At 42.3% G+C, this 15132-nt stretch overlaps 1 protein-coding gene across 2 annotated transcripts in view; it reads right to left on the reverse strand.

Annotated features, from left to right (window-relative positions):
• Positions 1-282: 282 nt before the first annotated feature.
• RASSF6 (Ras association domain family member 6) overlaps positions 283-15132 on the reverse strand; it is a 312787-nt gene continuing 297937 nt past the window's right edge. For both annotated transcript variants that reach the window (XM_086961518.1, XM_086961519.1), the window contains exons 9-11: positions 13206-13324; positions 13003-13100; positions 283-1490 (exon numbers count right to left, since the gene is read on the reverse strand). In XM_086961518.1, coding sequence (XP_086817644.1) covers positions 1418-1490; positions 13003-13100; positions 13206-13324 — 290 coding nt within the window. In that variant the 3' untranslated portion in view covers positions 283-1417. The remainder of the gene's footprint in view (positions 1491-13002; positions 13101-13205; positions 13325-15132) is intronic.

The following is a 15132-nucleotide window of genomic DNA, read 5'->3' on the forward strand; positions in this document are numbered from 1 at the left end:
CCTTTCAACAAATCGATTATTTGTATATGAGGCTTATTATTCTTTTTTGCTTCTGATCCCCACAACTCCTCCAAACTCATTTTGAATGAAAGGGTCAACAGGTGAACATAAAAATAACATAATAATATAAGTATGTTATCTAATGGAATTCCTTGTCCACCAGAGGAAGATATGTTGACCTTGTGTTGGAAAACTAACGTTTTTATGTTCTCGGGTACATCTGTAATCTGCTTGTTGACACCTACAAAAATATCTCAAAGAATTTCATGATATAAAAAATTAGTTTTGAAAGCCACATCATCTCTTCGGCTCCCATTGGTTTATTCTTCTAAGTCATCACCTTATGCAGGAAACAAACAACCGACCACTGATTTCTTTTCATTATTGTCCTTTTGTGGCATGTATCAATTTACTACTGTATCATTGATCTGAGTTGTGTTCGACAGATCAATTCATTAAATTACAAGACTCCTCAGTAATTAATTAATTTAAATAAAAGGGAAATCCAAGCAAAACAACACTCTTTGTCTGGCCACCCCTAACAAAACCATAATATTGGGAGAGGCCTTACAAAAAATGTGAGGCAAATATTGATTTGTGAAGGATCAACATGAATTTTGTTTTTTTAAATTATATCTGGTAGTCTCTCAAATGGTATAGGTACAACCCATGAAATGAAATTATTTTGAATGTCTTCTAAATAATAGGAAAATCATTTTTTTTCTAAATGACATCTATTAGACGTTCAGACAGCCAACGCACAATCGAGGACAAACAATTATTTCAGATAAGTTCCTAAACAACTGAAGTTAAAGTACAGAGTAACACAAATATCAACAGTAGCTATGATCCCTGTAGTAATAAGTGGAGTTTTTCCAAAGGGTCTTGACTTGTGGGCCATCATTATCTTCACAGCGTTCCTAGCATATTTTGTTGACTGGCATTTGCGAGCATGTATTTATTACTGTTACTATTAGCACAGATTATGCATGCATTTCTGTCCATGCCTCCAGGAAGTCACATGCTAGACTCTGAGACCACGCATACTTCCACCTGGTTTGTCTTAGCTCACTTAAGAAAGCCATGTTCTATAATCCATTCAATAATGTCATAAACCTGATGGACGGCCATCAGATTAGGAGCAAAGTCACCTTTAAAACTGTCAATTAAAAAATTGACTGATCCAACTAAAAAGATATGGGTTCAACTGCAGTTTGTCTTCTGTTGCCTGTTAAGGCATCTTTTATTGAGTCGTATTCTGATCTATGCAGAAATATTCAATCTCCGGAAATCCTTAAGACTTGATCAAGTTGGATGACGGCATGTGGTCCAAAACCATCTTCATTTTTTCCATCTTCCTTTTGACATACAGATCAACCATACGTTGTCATCCGAAAGATTCTGATGGTCACCTACATTATACTGTAGTTTCCGTCATTTCTATTTTTCTGCGAAGATGTTGTATTAGTTTGGACTTTTCTGTCATGTACCTAATCACAGAAAAGAATAGGATCAGATTATAGTAATATATGTGTGATAAGCATATAGCTATTATCAAGCAAATGCATAGTAATAGTAGATGTCAATTTCTATCTTAAGTTAATTCTCTCTCATTTTTAACTAATGTTTTATTTTGTACTAATAGAGAGAAACCTATATAATTTTTATAGATTGAACTTTGAACATGTGACTTACATCCATTATATATCGGAACATACATAGAAGAACTACAAGAATCATTGCTAATCGTTACACAGAAAATGCAACTAAACAGTTGAAGATCACAAATATTCTCAGAATTTTCCATATTAATATAAGCACATTGTATATTTACCTGCATACCTCTACTCACCCGTACTTAATCCTGCAAATTGTTTGACAAGCACAACAAAATATGTACTGGTGTGTGTAACATTTTATTTTTCTTCACTATGTGGATATTTCACTAAATGGATGCATGACCTTCTCTTAATGGCACTCAGTTGCTGGGAGCATTATCTGCCCATGATTCACGCAAGACAGTAGTGACAGCACTAGCATTATCCAGACTGGACTGCGGGAACGGCCTATATGCCGGAGCAAAGAAGAAAATCCTACTCAAGTTACAATGCCTGCAGAACGCAGCAGCCAGGCTGATACTAGGAATACCAAAGTTCGAAACAGTCAGCCACAAATTGAAGGACTTGCACTGGCTACCAATCGTAAACAGGATACAATTTAAATCACTGTGCCTGGCATATAAAGCTATAAACGGAACTGGATCACAATTTCTAAAAATGCATTTACAACAATATGAGCCAAATAGACTTCTCAGATCCAGCCAAATGAAGCTCATCAGGGTCCCTAGATTTATGAGAGCTAACTGGGGCGGAAGAAGCTTCCTGGTACACGCAGCAAGAATCTGGAACCAACTACCACTAGACATAAAAACCAGCCCATCCTTGAAATCCTTCAGAAAGGAAGTTAAAACATGGCTTTTCTCTGCACAGCTCCAGTCAACATCTTCAAGAGCCAGTGGTACATCTAAGTGCCAAGACGCCCTCGGGCATTCGCGCACTATATAAATAGATAAATCAATCAATCATTAAATCACCATCTCAAACTGGATCCTTCATTGACAAATCTTCCTTCCCTTCACTCATCTTTCCGCCTTCCTCTTGACATACTGTCGTGCCTGCTTGCAAGCCGATCCTGATTACGGGGTTGGCAAGTTGATGGTTGGCAAGAGACAAGAAAATGCCCCTAGGGCGCATGTGCATGTATCAGCGCATGCGCAAGAAACCTACCAGTGTATTTAAGCCCGCCCCACGCTTCCGGAAACGCTTCACGTTTAGCCAGTTTCAGAGTACTTCGTTCCAGGTCACGGTGTGGTGTTCGTCTGAGGAGTTAGTGGTTTGGCGTCCGGTTCTCGGAGAGTTCCACGTTTCGTGAGTAAAGGCTTTGCTTGCCTCACGATTCTTCCTTTGTTATTATCTGTTCTTTTCTTGTATTCTTGGCGAGTTGTTTATCTCGCGTTCCCCGTGTGCACACCAATAGTGTCTGTCTTCTTTTGGTGATTTAGTGGAGTTTCTACATCCTGGACTTAGTGTCCTTTTTTGGTTAGAGTCGTACTTGGAGTCCAATTAAGCGACTTCTTAATACTTTATTACTGTATTGTTCGGCCTTGTGGATTTTAACAAGGTTAACAGATTAGCAGGGATTACTTGTTTCTTGATTCATTTTTGGCCTTTAACCTGATCTTGTAAGGGTCCAGAAGTCCCTATATTCTGCTACACCTAGTTCACACTGTACCTTTCAGAAAACGAACACATCATATGCCCTGTGTTTTCAAGTACCAGGTCATGGCAGATTGACAAGAAGCTGACCCTTGTGAAGATTGCTGAGTGCGGTTTCTTTCCCTTCTACCCTTGTTGTGATAGGGGTGAAATTGGGTACTTGACTTCGAGCTTCCACGACACTCCTGAGACAACAAGGTGAGTGCGCGACAGAACGTGAAGCCTTTTACATATTTGCCTGAGTGCCATGGATCTCACTCTCGCGGATGTGGCTAGAATGGGAGGGAATCTCCAGAGAGAAACCCAAGCTCTCTCAGACAAGGTAGAGGCATTACGAAAAAGTAGAGAAGAGGGAGCAGGATCTAGCTCCGCTGCACTAGTAGTACAGGTAGTGACCCCTCAAGGCATTCCTTTAGCCCCACCTGAGCGCTTTTATGGAGATCCTACTAAATGTGCCGCTTTCCTTACCCATTGTCAATTACATTGCTTATGTAAAGCCCTATGTTTCCCAAATGACCAAGCTAAAGTGGCATTCGTTCTTTCCTATTTGGGTGGTTCAGCTGCAAATTGGACCATCCCTCTAATTGAAAAAGATGATCCCCTTCTATTAAATTATGACGCCTTCCGAAGAGAATTACGCAAGATTTTTGACAAGCATACGTTCACTCATGCTGCAGACACTGAACTATTGAATCTCAAACAAGGGTCCAAAGACCTTATTACATACATTTCCACATTCAATAGATTAGTGGTGGAAGCTGATTGGCCCGCAGAAAAACGTAGTGCCCTTTTTTATAAAGGACTAGGTGATGAGTTAAAAGATGCGTTAGCACATGTGGTGGATCCCCCTAACACTTGTTCTGAACTAAAAGACCTCGTTGTGAAATTAGACCATCGGTTGGGGGAAAGACGAAAAGATAAGGTGAGGTTTGATTATTCTAAGATAGGAATTCGAGAAAGGAAGCCAGAAACCGAAGCTAAATCTGATGACCCTGAGCTTATGCAGATCGATAGTATAAAGGCACCCCTAAGCGAAGCGGAGAAATAAAGGAGGCGTCACAACCGGCTATGCCTATATTGTGGGAAAGCTGGGCATTTCCTAATAGAATGTTCTGTAAAACCAAAACAATACCGCAAGTCGGAAATCTAGAAGACCCGAGGTTAAAAGAGACTGCGCCATCGGGTCCTTTATGTCAAATGGTCTCGTCGTTATCGACCGATAAAGGTCACTTCTTTATCCCCGCACAGTTAGGTTGGCATGACACTACTATAGACCTGCCTATCATGATAGATTCCGGGGCATCAGGACATTTTATGGACAAGCAATGGGCTACTGCCCATTCTATTCCTGAAGTGCAAAAATGGTCAGTGAGGAGGTGTTCACTATTGACGGTAGTCCACTGAAATCTGGACCAATTACACATACGTCTATCCTTCTAGAACTTTATATGAACGCCACTCTTTGGGAGACACTCACTTTGGATTTGATAGACTCCCCTCAGTTCCCTGTAGTGTTAGGACTTTCTTGGCTAAGACTGCATAATCCTCATAAAGACTGGCAACAATCACAAGTCCTGTTTAGAGGAGAGTGTAGAACTCACAGGAAAAACACGCTCAATACAGAGATCCAAGACAACCTAGGTCACTCTTCTAAACCTTCTCCTCCTATAGAGAAAGCAGTTAACCTCGTTTCTCCTCCAATAGAAGAGAAATTCCCAGTGGAACAACCTGACACTAAATTATCCTAGGAGTATCAATCGTTCCGTTCTGTGTTTGATAAAGAACAAGCCACCACCTTGCCTCCCCATCTGGTATACGATTGTCGGATAGATTTGCAACCAGGAGCACATATACCTACAAGTAGAGTATACTCTTAAACTGCAAAAGAAAATCAATATTTAAGAGTATATCTCGATACTATGCTTGACTTAGGGTTCATCCGGGCGTCTAGATCTCCTGCTTCCTCAGCTTTTTTCTTCATACCCAAACGGGAGGGGGGATTGTGCTGTTGCATAGATTATAGATCCCTCAATTCCATTACAATCAAGAACAAATATCCTTTGCCACTCATCTCCTCTCTATTAGATCAAATTAAGGACGCCGAATGGTTCACGAAATTGGACTTACGAGGAGCCTACCACCTTGTTAGAGTCAAAGAAGGAGATGAGTGGAAAACGGCCTTTTGTACCAAGTTCGGTTAATACGAATATTTAGTGATGCCCTTCGGGCTTTGTAATGCTCCTTCAGCATTTCAATACTTTTTAATGAGGTGTTAAAGGAATACCTTGACAAAAGCGTTATCGCTTATATTGATGACCTACTTATTTATTCCAAGACCCGAGAAGAACACATACTACATGTACAAGCCGTGTTACACAAGTTACAGAAGAACCTACTGTTCTGTAAATTAGACAAATGGTTTTTCCACCGACATCAAGTGGCCTTCCTGGGGTATATAGTTTCAGCTCAAGGTCTGCAAATGGCTCCAGAAAAGGTCACTGCTGTATTACAATGTCCACCTCCTAAGAGTGTTAAAGAAGTCCAACAGTTCATAGGATTCGCACATTTTTATAGGCGTCTCATCCATCACTTTTCAGACGTTGTCACTCCCATCACTCGTTTGTTGCGCAAGGGAACACCCTTTCTTTGGTCCAAAGAGGCAGCCAATGCTTTCAACATCTTAAAGACTGCATTCACTCAAGCCCCCATTCTGAAACATCCTGATCCAAGAAGCCCTTTTGTAATAGAGGTAGACGCCTCCCAAGTGGCATTAGGGGTGGTGCTATCCCAAGCTGATACAGATACAGGAGAGTTATGCCCTGTTGCTTACTACTCACACAAGCTCACACCTTCTGAAATCAATTACGCGGTGGGGGAGAGAGAGCTTCTTGCTATTAAGAAAGTATTGGAAGAATGGCGCCAATATCTGTTAGGCACACACCATACTGTAACAGTACTGACAGACCATCGTAACTTACAGTATTTAAAAACAGCCAGAGCATTATCCATGAGACAGTTGAGATGGACCCAGTTCTTTAGTGAGTATGATTTTGTTATTCATTTCCGTGTAGGCAGAAAGAAAGGAAAAGCAGATGCCTTATCACGCATGGGCTTTGAGCCTTGTCCCCTGGAGGAAAAACCTCCCAGTATTATTAGTCTCCAAAAAATCGTAGGGGTGCTTACTGCAGAGGAACACTTTTTTCAACAGATAAAAGAAGCTCAGCAAGACCCTTCAATGCAGACATTGTTAGGACAACAGATATCCCTTGTCAGAGATGGTCTACATTATGTGCAAGGCGGGCTGGTTATCCCTACTTTACCCCTTTCAAAAACAGGTGTTAAATTGGTGCCATACCCATGGCATTGCAGGACATCCTGGGTATAAAAGGACATTGGAATTGGTAAAAAGGTATTGTTGGTGGCCTCATTTGGCTAGTGATGTTCAGCAGTATGTGCGTACCTGCCATGTGTGTGCTCAAGGAAGGCTTCTCATGAAGGGTTGGTGGGATTGTTACATCCTATCCCCACTCCTCCTGGACCCTGGCACACAGTGTCCATGGACTTTATAGTGGAATTGCCATGTACAAAGGATGGGAATACCACGCTTCTTGTTGTAGTGGATATGTTCACTAAGACCGCCCATTTCATTCCCTTAAAGAGCCTTCCTACATCTAACAATCTGGCTAAGGTCTTTTTGCATAACATTGTTAAGTTACATGGACTGCCATCGGTATTAATTACTGATAGGGGAATACAATTCATATCTAAATTTTGGAGACAATTATGTAGTACACTACACATCAACGTAGTCTCTCATCCAGTCACCACCATCAAACGGATGGGCAAACCGAAAGGGTGAACCAGAGTTTTGAACAATACCTTAGGTGCCAGTTCCTACAGGATCAGACTGAGTGGAACGAGTTAGTCTGGCTGGCCGAACTATCCTACAATAATAGCCATCATTTTTCCACTTTATACACCTCTTTTTATGGTTCACATGGTTTTCATCCCAGAGTTCTACCCTTCTCTCCGTTAAGGCCCTGCAACACTCCTGCTGTACAAGACTTGGTTAGCCATCTCCAGATAGTACATTCAAATACACACGACAATCTCGATAAAGCAAAATCTGAATACAAGAGAAAAGCAGAGTCTCATAGAAAAACGGAACCTGTCTATCAAATGGGTGACAAAGTATGGCTTTCCACCAAACATTTGGCATTGAAAGGCTCCTGCAAGTTCAAGTCCAAATATGTAGGTCCCTTTGCTATCTCTCAAGTAATTAATCCCGTTGCCATGAAGTTGAGCCTACCACCACCCATGAAAATACATCCTGTGTTTCCTGTGTCTCTTTAGAAACCGGTCATACCTGGCACTCGTCATCCGACCATACCTGTTCCCACACTGATAGATGTCAATGATGAATATGAAGTTGGGGCTATTGTAGATTCGAGATGGGTACGTTGACGTCTCCAATATCTAATACATTGGAAAGGATATGGTATTGAAGAACGCTCATGGGAGCCAGCTAGCCAGGTACATGCTCCTCGCCTAACCAGGGCATTCCACATGAGATACCCTCACAAATCCAAACCGGTGGGGGTGTTGTGGGAGGGGTGTTCTGTCGTGCCTGCTTGTAAGCCGATCCTGATTATGGGGTTGGCAAGTTGATGGTTGGCAAGAGACAAGAAAATGCCCCTAGGGCGCATGTGCATGTATCAGCGCATGCGCAAGAAACCTACCAGTGTATTTAGGCCCGCCCCACGCTTCCGGAAACGCTTTGCGTTTAGCCAGTTTCAGAGTACTTCATTCCGGGTCACGGTGTGGTGTTTGTCCGAGGAGTTAGTGGTTTGGCGTCCGGTTCTCGGCGAGTTCCGCGTTTCGTGAGTAAAGGCTTAGCTTGCCTCACGATTCTTCCTTTGTTATTATCTGTTCTTTTCTTGTATTCTTGGCGAGTTGTTTATCTCGCGTTCCCCATGTGCACACCGATAGTGTCTGTCTTCTTTTGGTGATTTAGTGGAGTTTCCACATCCTGGACTTAGTGTCCTTTTTAGGTCTCGCCTGTCGATGCGCATGCGCATCGAGCTTGCGAGACTATGGGGGCTTAACCACTCTTTAACTAACTTGCAAGGAATCGTGGCGATTCCTTGCAGTGCCCGTGACTTTTAAGCTCAATGCGCATGCGCATCGAGCTTAAAAGCGCGTGCACATGCCCCCAGCCGCCTGCCTTGCCCACTCTCTCTCTCACTTCCTCCCCCAGCTCCGCCCCCTCACTTCTTGGTTGCACGGCCGCTAGGCCGTGCCTCCCCTACTCTCCTCCCCCCTCCTCCTCCTACTCTCCTCCCCCTCCTCCTCCTACTCTCCTCCCCTGCCTGCCGTGTCGCACCTCTCCCCGCTCCGCCCCCTCCCCTGCAGAACAGTCCAGAGACACCAAACAGATTTTTCAATCAGACTTTTAAATTAAATCACAGCAGCAATTTACTATTAAAACAAAACAATTTTGGAGCCTGCATTTCCTGAATTTTAGCAGCAATTTACTATTAAAACAATCTTAGAGCCTGCATTTCTGACTTCTTTTGGGCGCGCTGAAAGGCTGCATTTTCAGTTATTGCGAACATCACATTCAGAATGATGTTTAACTTATGCAGCGCTCTGACACCCTCGAGGTGCTAGCCTTTACACATGCATGCATACACACAGCCCTCACACATACAAGCATACACGCGCCCCTCCCCGCCGCACATACGAGTACACAGAACACACATCTTATGGTGCACACACTAGCACAGAACTGAAGGCGCTAGCCTTCACGTGCGCATGCATATACACCGCCACAAGCATTCAGGCATACAGGCGCCCCTCCCCTTCGCACATACGAACGCACATAACACAGTTCCTACGTCTCAGATACTAGCGCATAAAGATACAAACATCCGCCTTCCCTTCAAGCCATACTAACCTCATCAGTGGAACTTAAAACTGCAGGTGACACCGCAGGGCTCCCCCTTCAGCATAGAAACGCCGCGCCATTGCTGCTCCTTTAGCCCGGCACTCCGTGGGCGCTTGCTTCCATTAGAAAATGGAAGTCCCGCCCTACTAGTTTCCGGCAAAAGCACGCGCACGTCTTGATATAAAACTGGTTTCTATGCTTTTTTTCGAGACTTGCAATTCCCAAAACACTTTTACAGCAGCATTACTCATCAAGTGTTTGGCACAGCATCAGTGCAGCTTATACTGTATGCCTCTAACATTCATGACCAGGCAAACGCGTTTGAAGAAAAAGCTTTTATAAATGCTCCTTGCACATCTATGCTCCTGCCTGCCACATTTGCATTGAATAATGATGAGATGTTATACATAAACTAATCATCTATAAAACTTGTCTGCTGGCATAACTTCAGTAGCGATAGTTCTGCCAGTATGTTAATTAACTATACAAATGCCAGTAATAATCGTGAACAGCCTTTAGACCGCAGCTTTCGTGCTGGATGTAACGGTAACATGCCAAATTCACTACCAGAAATTAGTAGGAAAAAAGTGGGTTAGCTAAGTAGAAGCTGCTTACCATCATTTGCTATCCCAAACAAAACAAACTTGTTTTAATTGCCAGCCTAATTACCAGCATATATTCATCATGCTTCTTTAGTTGATGAAAAAACATGTAGAACGGTTAATTATGCAGACTCCACAGTATGAGTCTATATCACAAACACTTATTCAGCTTTCAACACTTTTACAGCAGCCTTACTCATTTAGTGTTTGCCAAAGTGTCACTGCAACTACTATTTTGTGCTTTTTACATTTATAAGCATGCATATGTATTTCAACATTAAGCTTTTACCTACCACACTTTCATTGAATAATGACAAAATGTCACATAAACAGACTAACCATCTATACAGAGGTTAGATAAAATTGTCTTTTTAATGACCATGCTGTTTTAAAGCATTACAAGTATTAGTAGCTTGTGCATCCTCTTCATATATTCGCTCAAAAAATGTCTTTTTTATGACAATGCTGATTTAAAGCATTATAAGTTGTAGTCATTTGTGCATCCTCTTCATATATTCAATCACTATCACATCTTTCTACCCTCACCCCTGTCACATTCTCACCTCCGTAAAAAAAGTGTCACCGTACCTTACACAATCCCAACAGTAACAGCTCTTACTCTCGCAATACATGAACTCACCCTCATTCCTTCACTCTCCCTTACAAACACACCCTTTACTTTCACACCTCTCTTCCACATACAGCTTCACACGTCTGTCATCACACACCCTTACATATTCATAGAATGATTTTTAATGTAGAAGCTCCCAACCCACGACACATATCTCCCAATATGCACAGAACTAGCGCTTTGCGAATGCACACAATAGGGCTGAGAATGCTAGTCTGCAATTTTTAGACCACCCTTAACTTATGAATACCACACACATACATAACACCACACACATAAGACCACACAACACACACATAAACCACGCACACATAAACCACGCACACATACACCACGCACACATACCACGCGCACATACACCACGCACATACACCACGCAGATACCACACGCACATACACCACGCACATACACCACGCACATACACCACGCACATACACCACGCACATACACCACGCACATACACCACGCACATACACCACCACATACACCACCACATCCACCACCACCTCATCCACCACCACCTCATTCACCACCACCTCATCCACCACCACCACATCCACCACCGCATCCACCACACCCACCACCATCACTTCCACCACCACATCCACCACCACTTTCACCACATCCACAACCACCACATCCACCACCTCCATCACCACCACATCCACCACCACCACATCCACCCCCTCATCCACCACCACCACATCCACCATCACCACCACCACCACACCCACCACCACCATATCCCCCAGATCCACCACTACCACATCTATATGTGTGTGTGTGTGTGGCTCTGTGTGTGTGTAGGTGCAAATGCAATGTTCTTGGATTTTTGTCACAATAAAATACACTGAATATAATCTTCACAAAAGTTATTTACAAACGTTTAAGCTATTGCCATTATAAATTACAATAACTTTTATTTAAGTATTAATTATTTATAAAATTAAAAGCCATTGTTATGTGTAATATCAAGACATCCAAGTCACGTAAATACAACACACATTGCATTACAAATGCTATAGGTGTCACATTTGCAAAAGTTAACACTATTGACATTGTAACTGACAAAGCTATTAATTTTGCTACTTTCAAAACCAACACATAAATAATAAGTGTCATTTACAATACCAATAGCTCAAACTTTCCTAATGCGAGACCTATTGCATTTCCAATGCTTGTTTGGTTAGAGTCGTACTTGGAGTCGAATAAGCGACTTCTTAATACTTTATTCCTGTATTGTTCGGCCTTGTGGATTTTAACAAGGTTAACAGATTAGCAGGGATTACTTGTTTCTTGATTCATTTTTGGCCTTTAACCTGATCTTGTAAGGGTCCAGAAGTCCCTATATTCTGCCACACCTAGTTCACGCTGTACCTTTGAGAAAACGAACACATCATATGCCCTGTGTTTTCAAGTTCCAGGTCATGGCAGATTGAAAAGAAGCTGACCCTTGTGAAGATTGCTGAGTGCGGTTTCTTTCCCTTCTACCCTTGTTGTGTTTCCCCCTTTTCCCCCTGGTCACCACATGAGTGTTAGTGTTATATCCTAGCTCCCAGCGGTGATAGGGGTAAAATTGGGTACTTGACTTCGAGCTTCCACGACACTCCTGAGACAACAAGGTGCATGCGCGACACATACATCTTCCTCTCCTGCTTAACTACTTCCGGGATTTACAAATGTAGTGAATATGATTTTGAGATCTTGCTGAGAGGCAGCTTTATCTGTTTCACCTGCCTCTTGTCATGACATTAAAAAATATTGTGAATTAAAAATGCATACTATATACACTGGGAGGCTATGAGTTAGATCTCTTTATCCAGTGACCTGTTGAATAGTGATTCACATTTTGCCTTGCGGCTGAACCGCATCCAGCCTGGAGCAGCAGGTCGGCCCACTTCAGCCATTGGCTGGGTTGCTCTGTGAGTGATGGCCTTCTGCTGATCACATGCTTATCTGCATGAAAGAAGGTGCACTTGAGTGTCAGATTTGATACCAGGCTGGCCATCTGAAGATCAAAACTCTTGACTACCCTTCACCCTGACTTGACATCCCGATCCAATATTATTCAATTCAGGATACTTCTGAAAACTGAAGTAAAAGTGATGGATGGAATGCTTGAATTAATATCAGCCACTGGTAAGTACTTGGGCAGCATCCCAGTCCATTGTTATTTTGCACGTCTTGCCACTTCAGCCATATGCAAATCAGCCTTCACCCTACTCCAATGGGAACAGCCAGCCAGAATTGCCAGGCCAGGTCCTCCCTGAACCGAAACAGAAGCAACCTACGACAGGTTTCACCCTAGTTAGGGCTCATCAGCCAGGTATACTAAAATAAACTCAACAAGAACAGTAGGCAGAATCAAAAAATTTCGAACACCATCAGTAACACATCAGACCTGGATTCAAGCCTTAATCACCTTCCAACAAACCTGTTGCACACTTTTGTTCCTCCCTCAGGCACTCAGACGATCACCAAAAGGAGATGTGTAGCACTTAGATAAATAAACAAACAAATAAACATATGTATATTTTCTAAATTACCTTTCAATGGTCCTCTGAATCTCTCGGTCCTCTTCTTCATTTAGCTTACTAAGAATTGATTCCAATAGCTGAACATTAAATTTGATGTATTGAGCTACCTGTTATGGGGAATTAAAGTATGCAGATATTGTGTTATTTTAGTAGTGTTTAATGCGGACCTACACTTGGACATAAATGATAAGCCGGTTTGAAATTACTCTTACATCACTTGTGACTTCTTCTGCGTCTCTGTCCATGAGAAACATCCTGGCTACCTGCCCAGATGGACCTTGCAAGAGCCTCTCCCACAGTGGGCTGTCTGTATTCCTTATTCGCTTCTTTTCTGAAAATGAAGAACAAGGTATTTACTAGAGATGTTAGAAGGGCTGAAATCTATAAACAAAAAAGGCCACCAACATGAATCTCAGCATTCTTTTAATCTGGCCATTCTTGTAACCATATTATACTAAACCATGTTAACGACAGAAATCCATTTTGGTGATGCTTATTCTGGATAATTCTATTCGGCCTACCTACTCAACCTCTCCTTCCCGTGGATATGCTTTGTATCCAGTATTGCTTGTGCTTCCTATAAGTGTTCTGATTTAAATACATTGTTCCAGTTAGTGGATTAAGAAAAACCTTTGAGAAACAAGTACAACACAAGACATTGTTATAATATCAGACTGATAAATTGGGACATCCTTCAAAACACAACCTCCTCAATGCACAATTATATATAAGTGTTTTAGCTGCACACTTATCATATTCATGAGAGCAAGGTCGGGATAATGTAGCACTGTGGCTCATTTCTAAGAAAGTCCAGGTTAAATCAATAGAACTTTTCATGTAATAAGCAATCTATGTCCCTCTTGTCCTGGTATTTATTAATCTAAGTGCTCTCATAATTTCAAATACTGACTGTGTATGTTGCAGTACTAAAAAAAGTAACAAATCTATCAGATTAATGCATATCAATTATTAACCATTTTTGATTGAGCGAAATATGAGTCCTTAAATATTCTGAGTGGCCAACGTCAAGGACGACAAACGAATTTTAAACCCGGCTTCACCGTATGGCCCTTTTGGGTTGGAAAGACTACAAACTGGTGATTCCCAGACTTCTCTCTTAGCCTTAACACCTGCACGAAATCCCTCACACTGTCCCTCACAGCATTCCATTGAGGATAATCACCTCTCCATCTTATCCTGGAATATAGCGGGGCTCTCAAATAAATTAGGTGACCCCACTTTCCTGAACTATATACATACCTTCGACATCTTAGCGTTCCAGGAATGTTGGGATTTGACACCCGTAAATTTGGATGGCTACAGTACACACTTTACTCCTCCCACCCAATCCCATAGAGGCAGACCATCCGGAGGCCTTTGTCTATATGTTTCGAACAGTTTAAACGTATCACTAGAACGTGTTGTCCCCCCGCAAACCGATCACAGCCCAAAGTCCTTTGGCCGCCTACTTCAGGCCTTTATAATGTCCGGGAAAGAGATCGCCGACTCTCTCATCATTAATTTATACAATGGTGCTCAGAGGGACGACCAAACAAAATTTATGGAGTTTTTCTCTAAATTAATAAAGAAGGGCATGGGAGGGTCTTCTTCAGATAGGCGCCTGATTATATTAGGTGACTTCAATTGTCATATATGCCCACATAGTGGAACCAGAGTCTGTGACCAAAGAGCCCCGAATGGAGAACACACTACCCACTTTGAACATTCAACTACGGGAATCCATTTGAACAACTTACTACATGAGTGGGACCTGGGCTTCTTCAATGATTTAACTTCGCCCCCGACTGACTTCCTACCTACATTCCATGGAAGGGGCTCGCTCACGATAATAGACTTTTTCCTCCTGTCTCACAGTCACCATGGAGACGCCCTTGAATCCAACAGAGAGGAGCTGGTTCTGAGCGATCACTACCCCATCAGTATTAAAATATATTCCCCCGCCTGTGGTACTAAGCCCAGGAGCAACCTGGAAAATCTTCATTCACATACCATTTCACTTTCATCTAGAAATGGATACACCATAAAATGGGCTAAAATCGACACCTCGAAGTTTGTCGAAAACTTGATTAAATCGGGTCCTGACCTCTTTCTGACCTGTTTGGAACTTTCACCTAATCC

This window comes from Lissotriton vulgaris, chromosome 3_1 (genome assembly GCF_964263255.1).
Source record: "Lissotriton vulgaris chromosome 3_1, aLisVul1.2, whole genome shotgun sequence".
NCBI lineage: Eukaryota > Metazoa > Chordata > Amphibia > Caudata > Salamandridae > Lissotriton > Lissotriton vulgaris.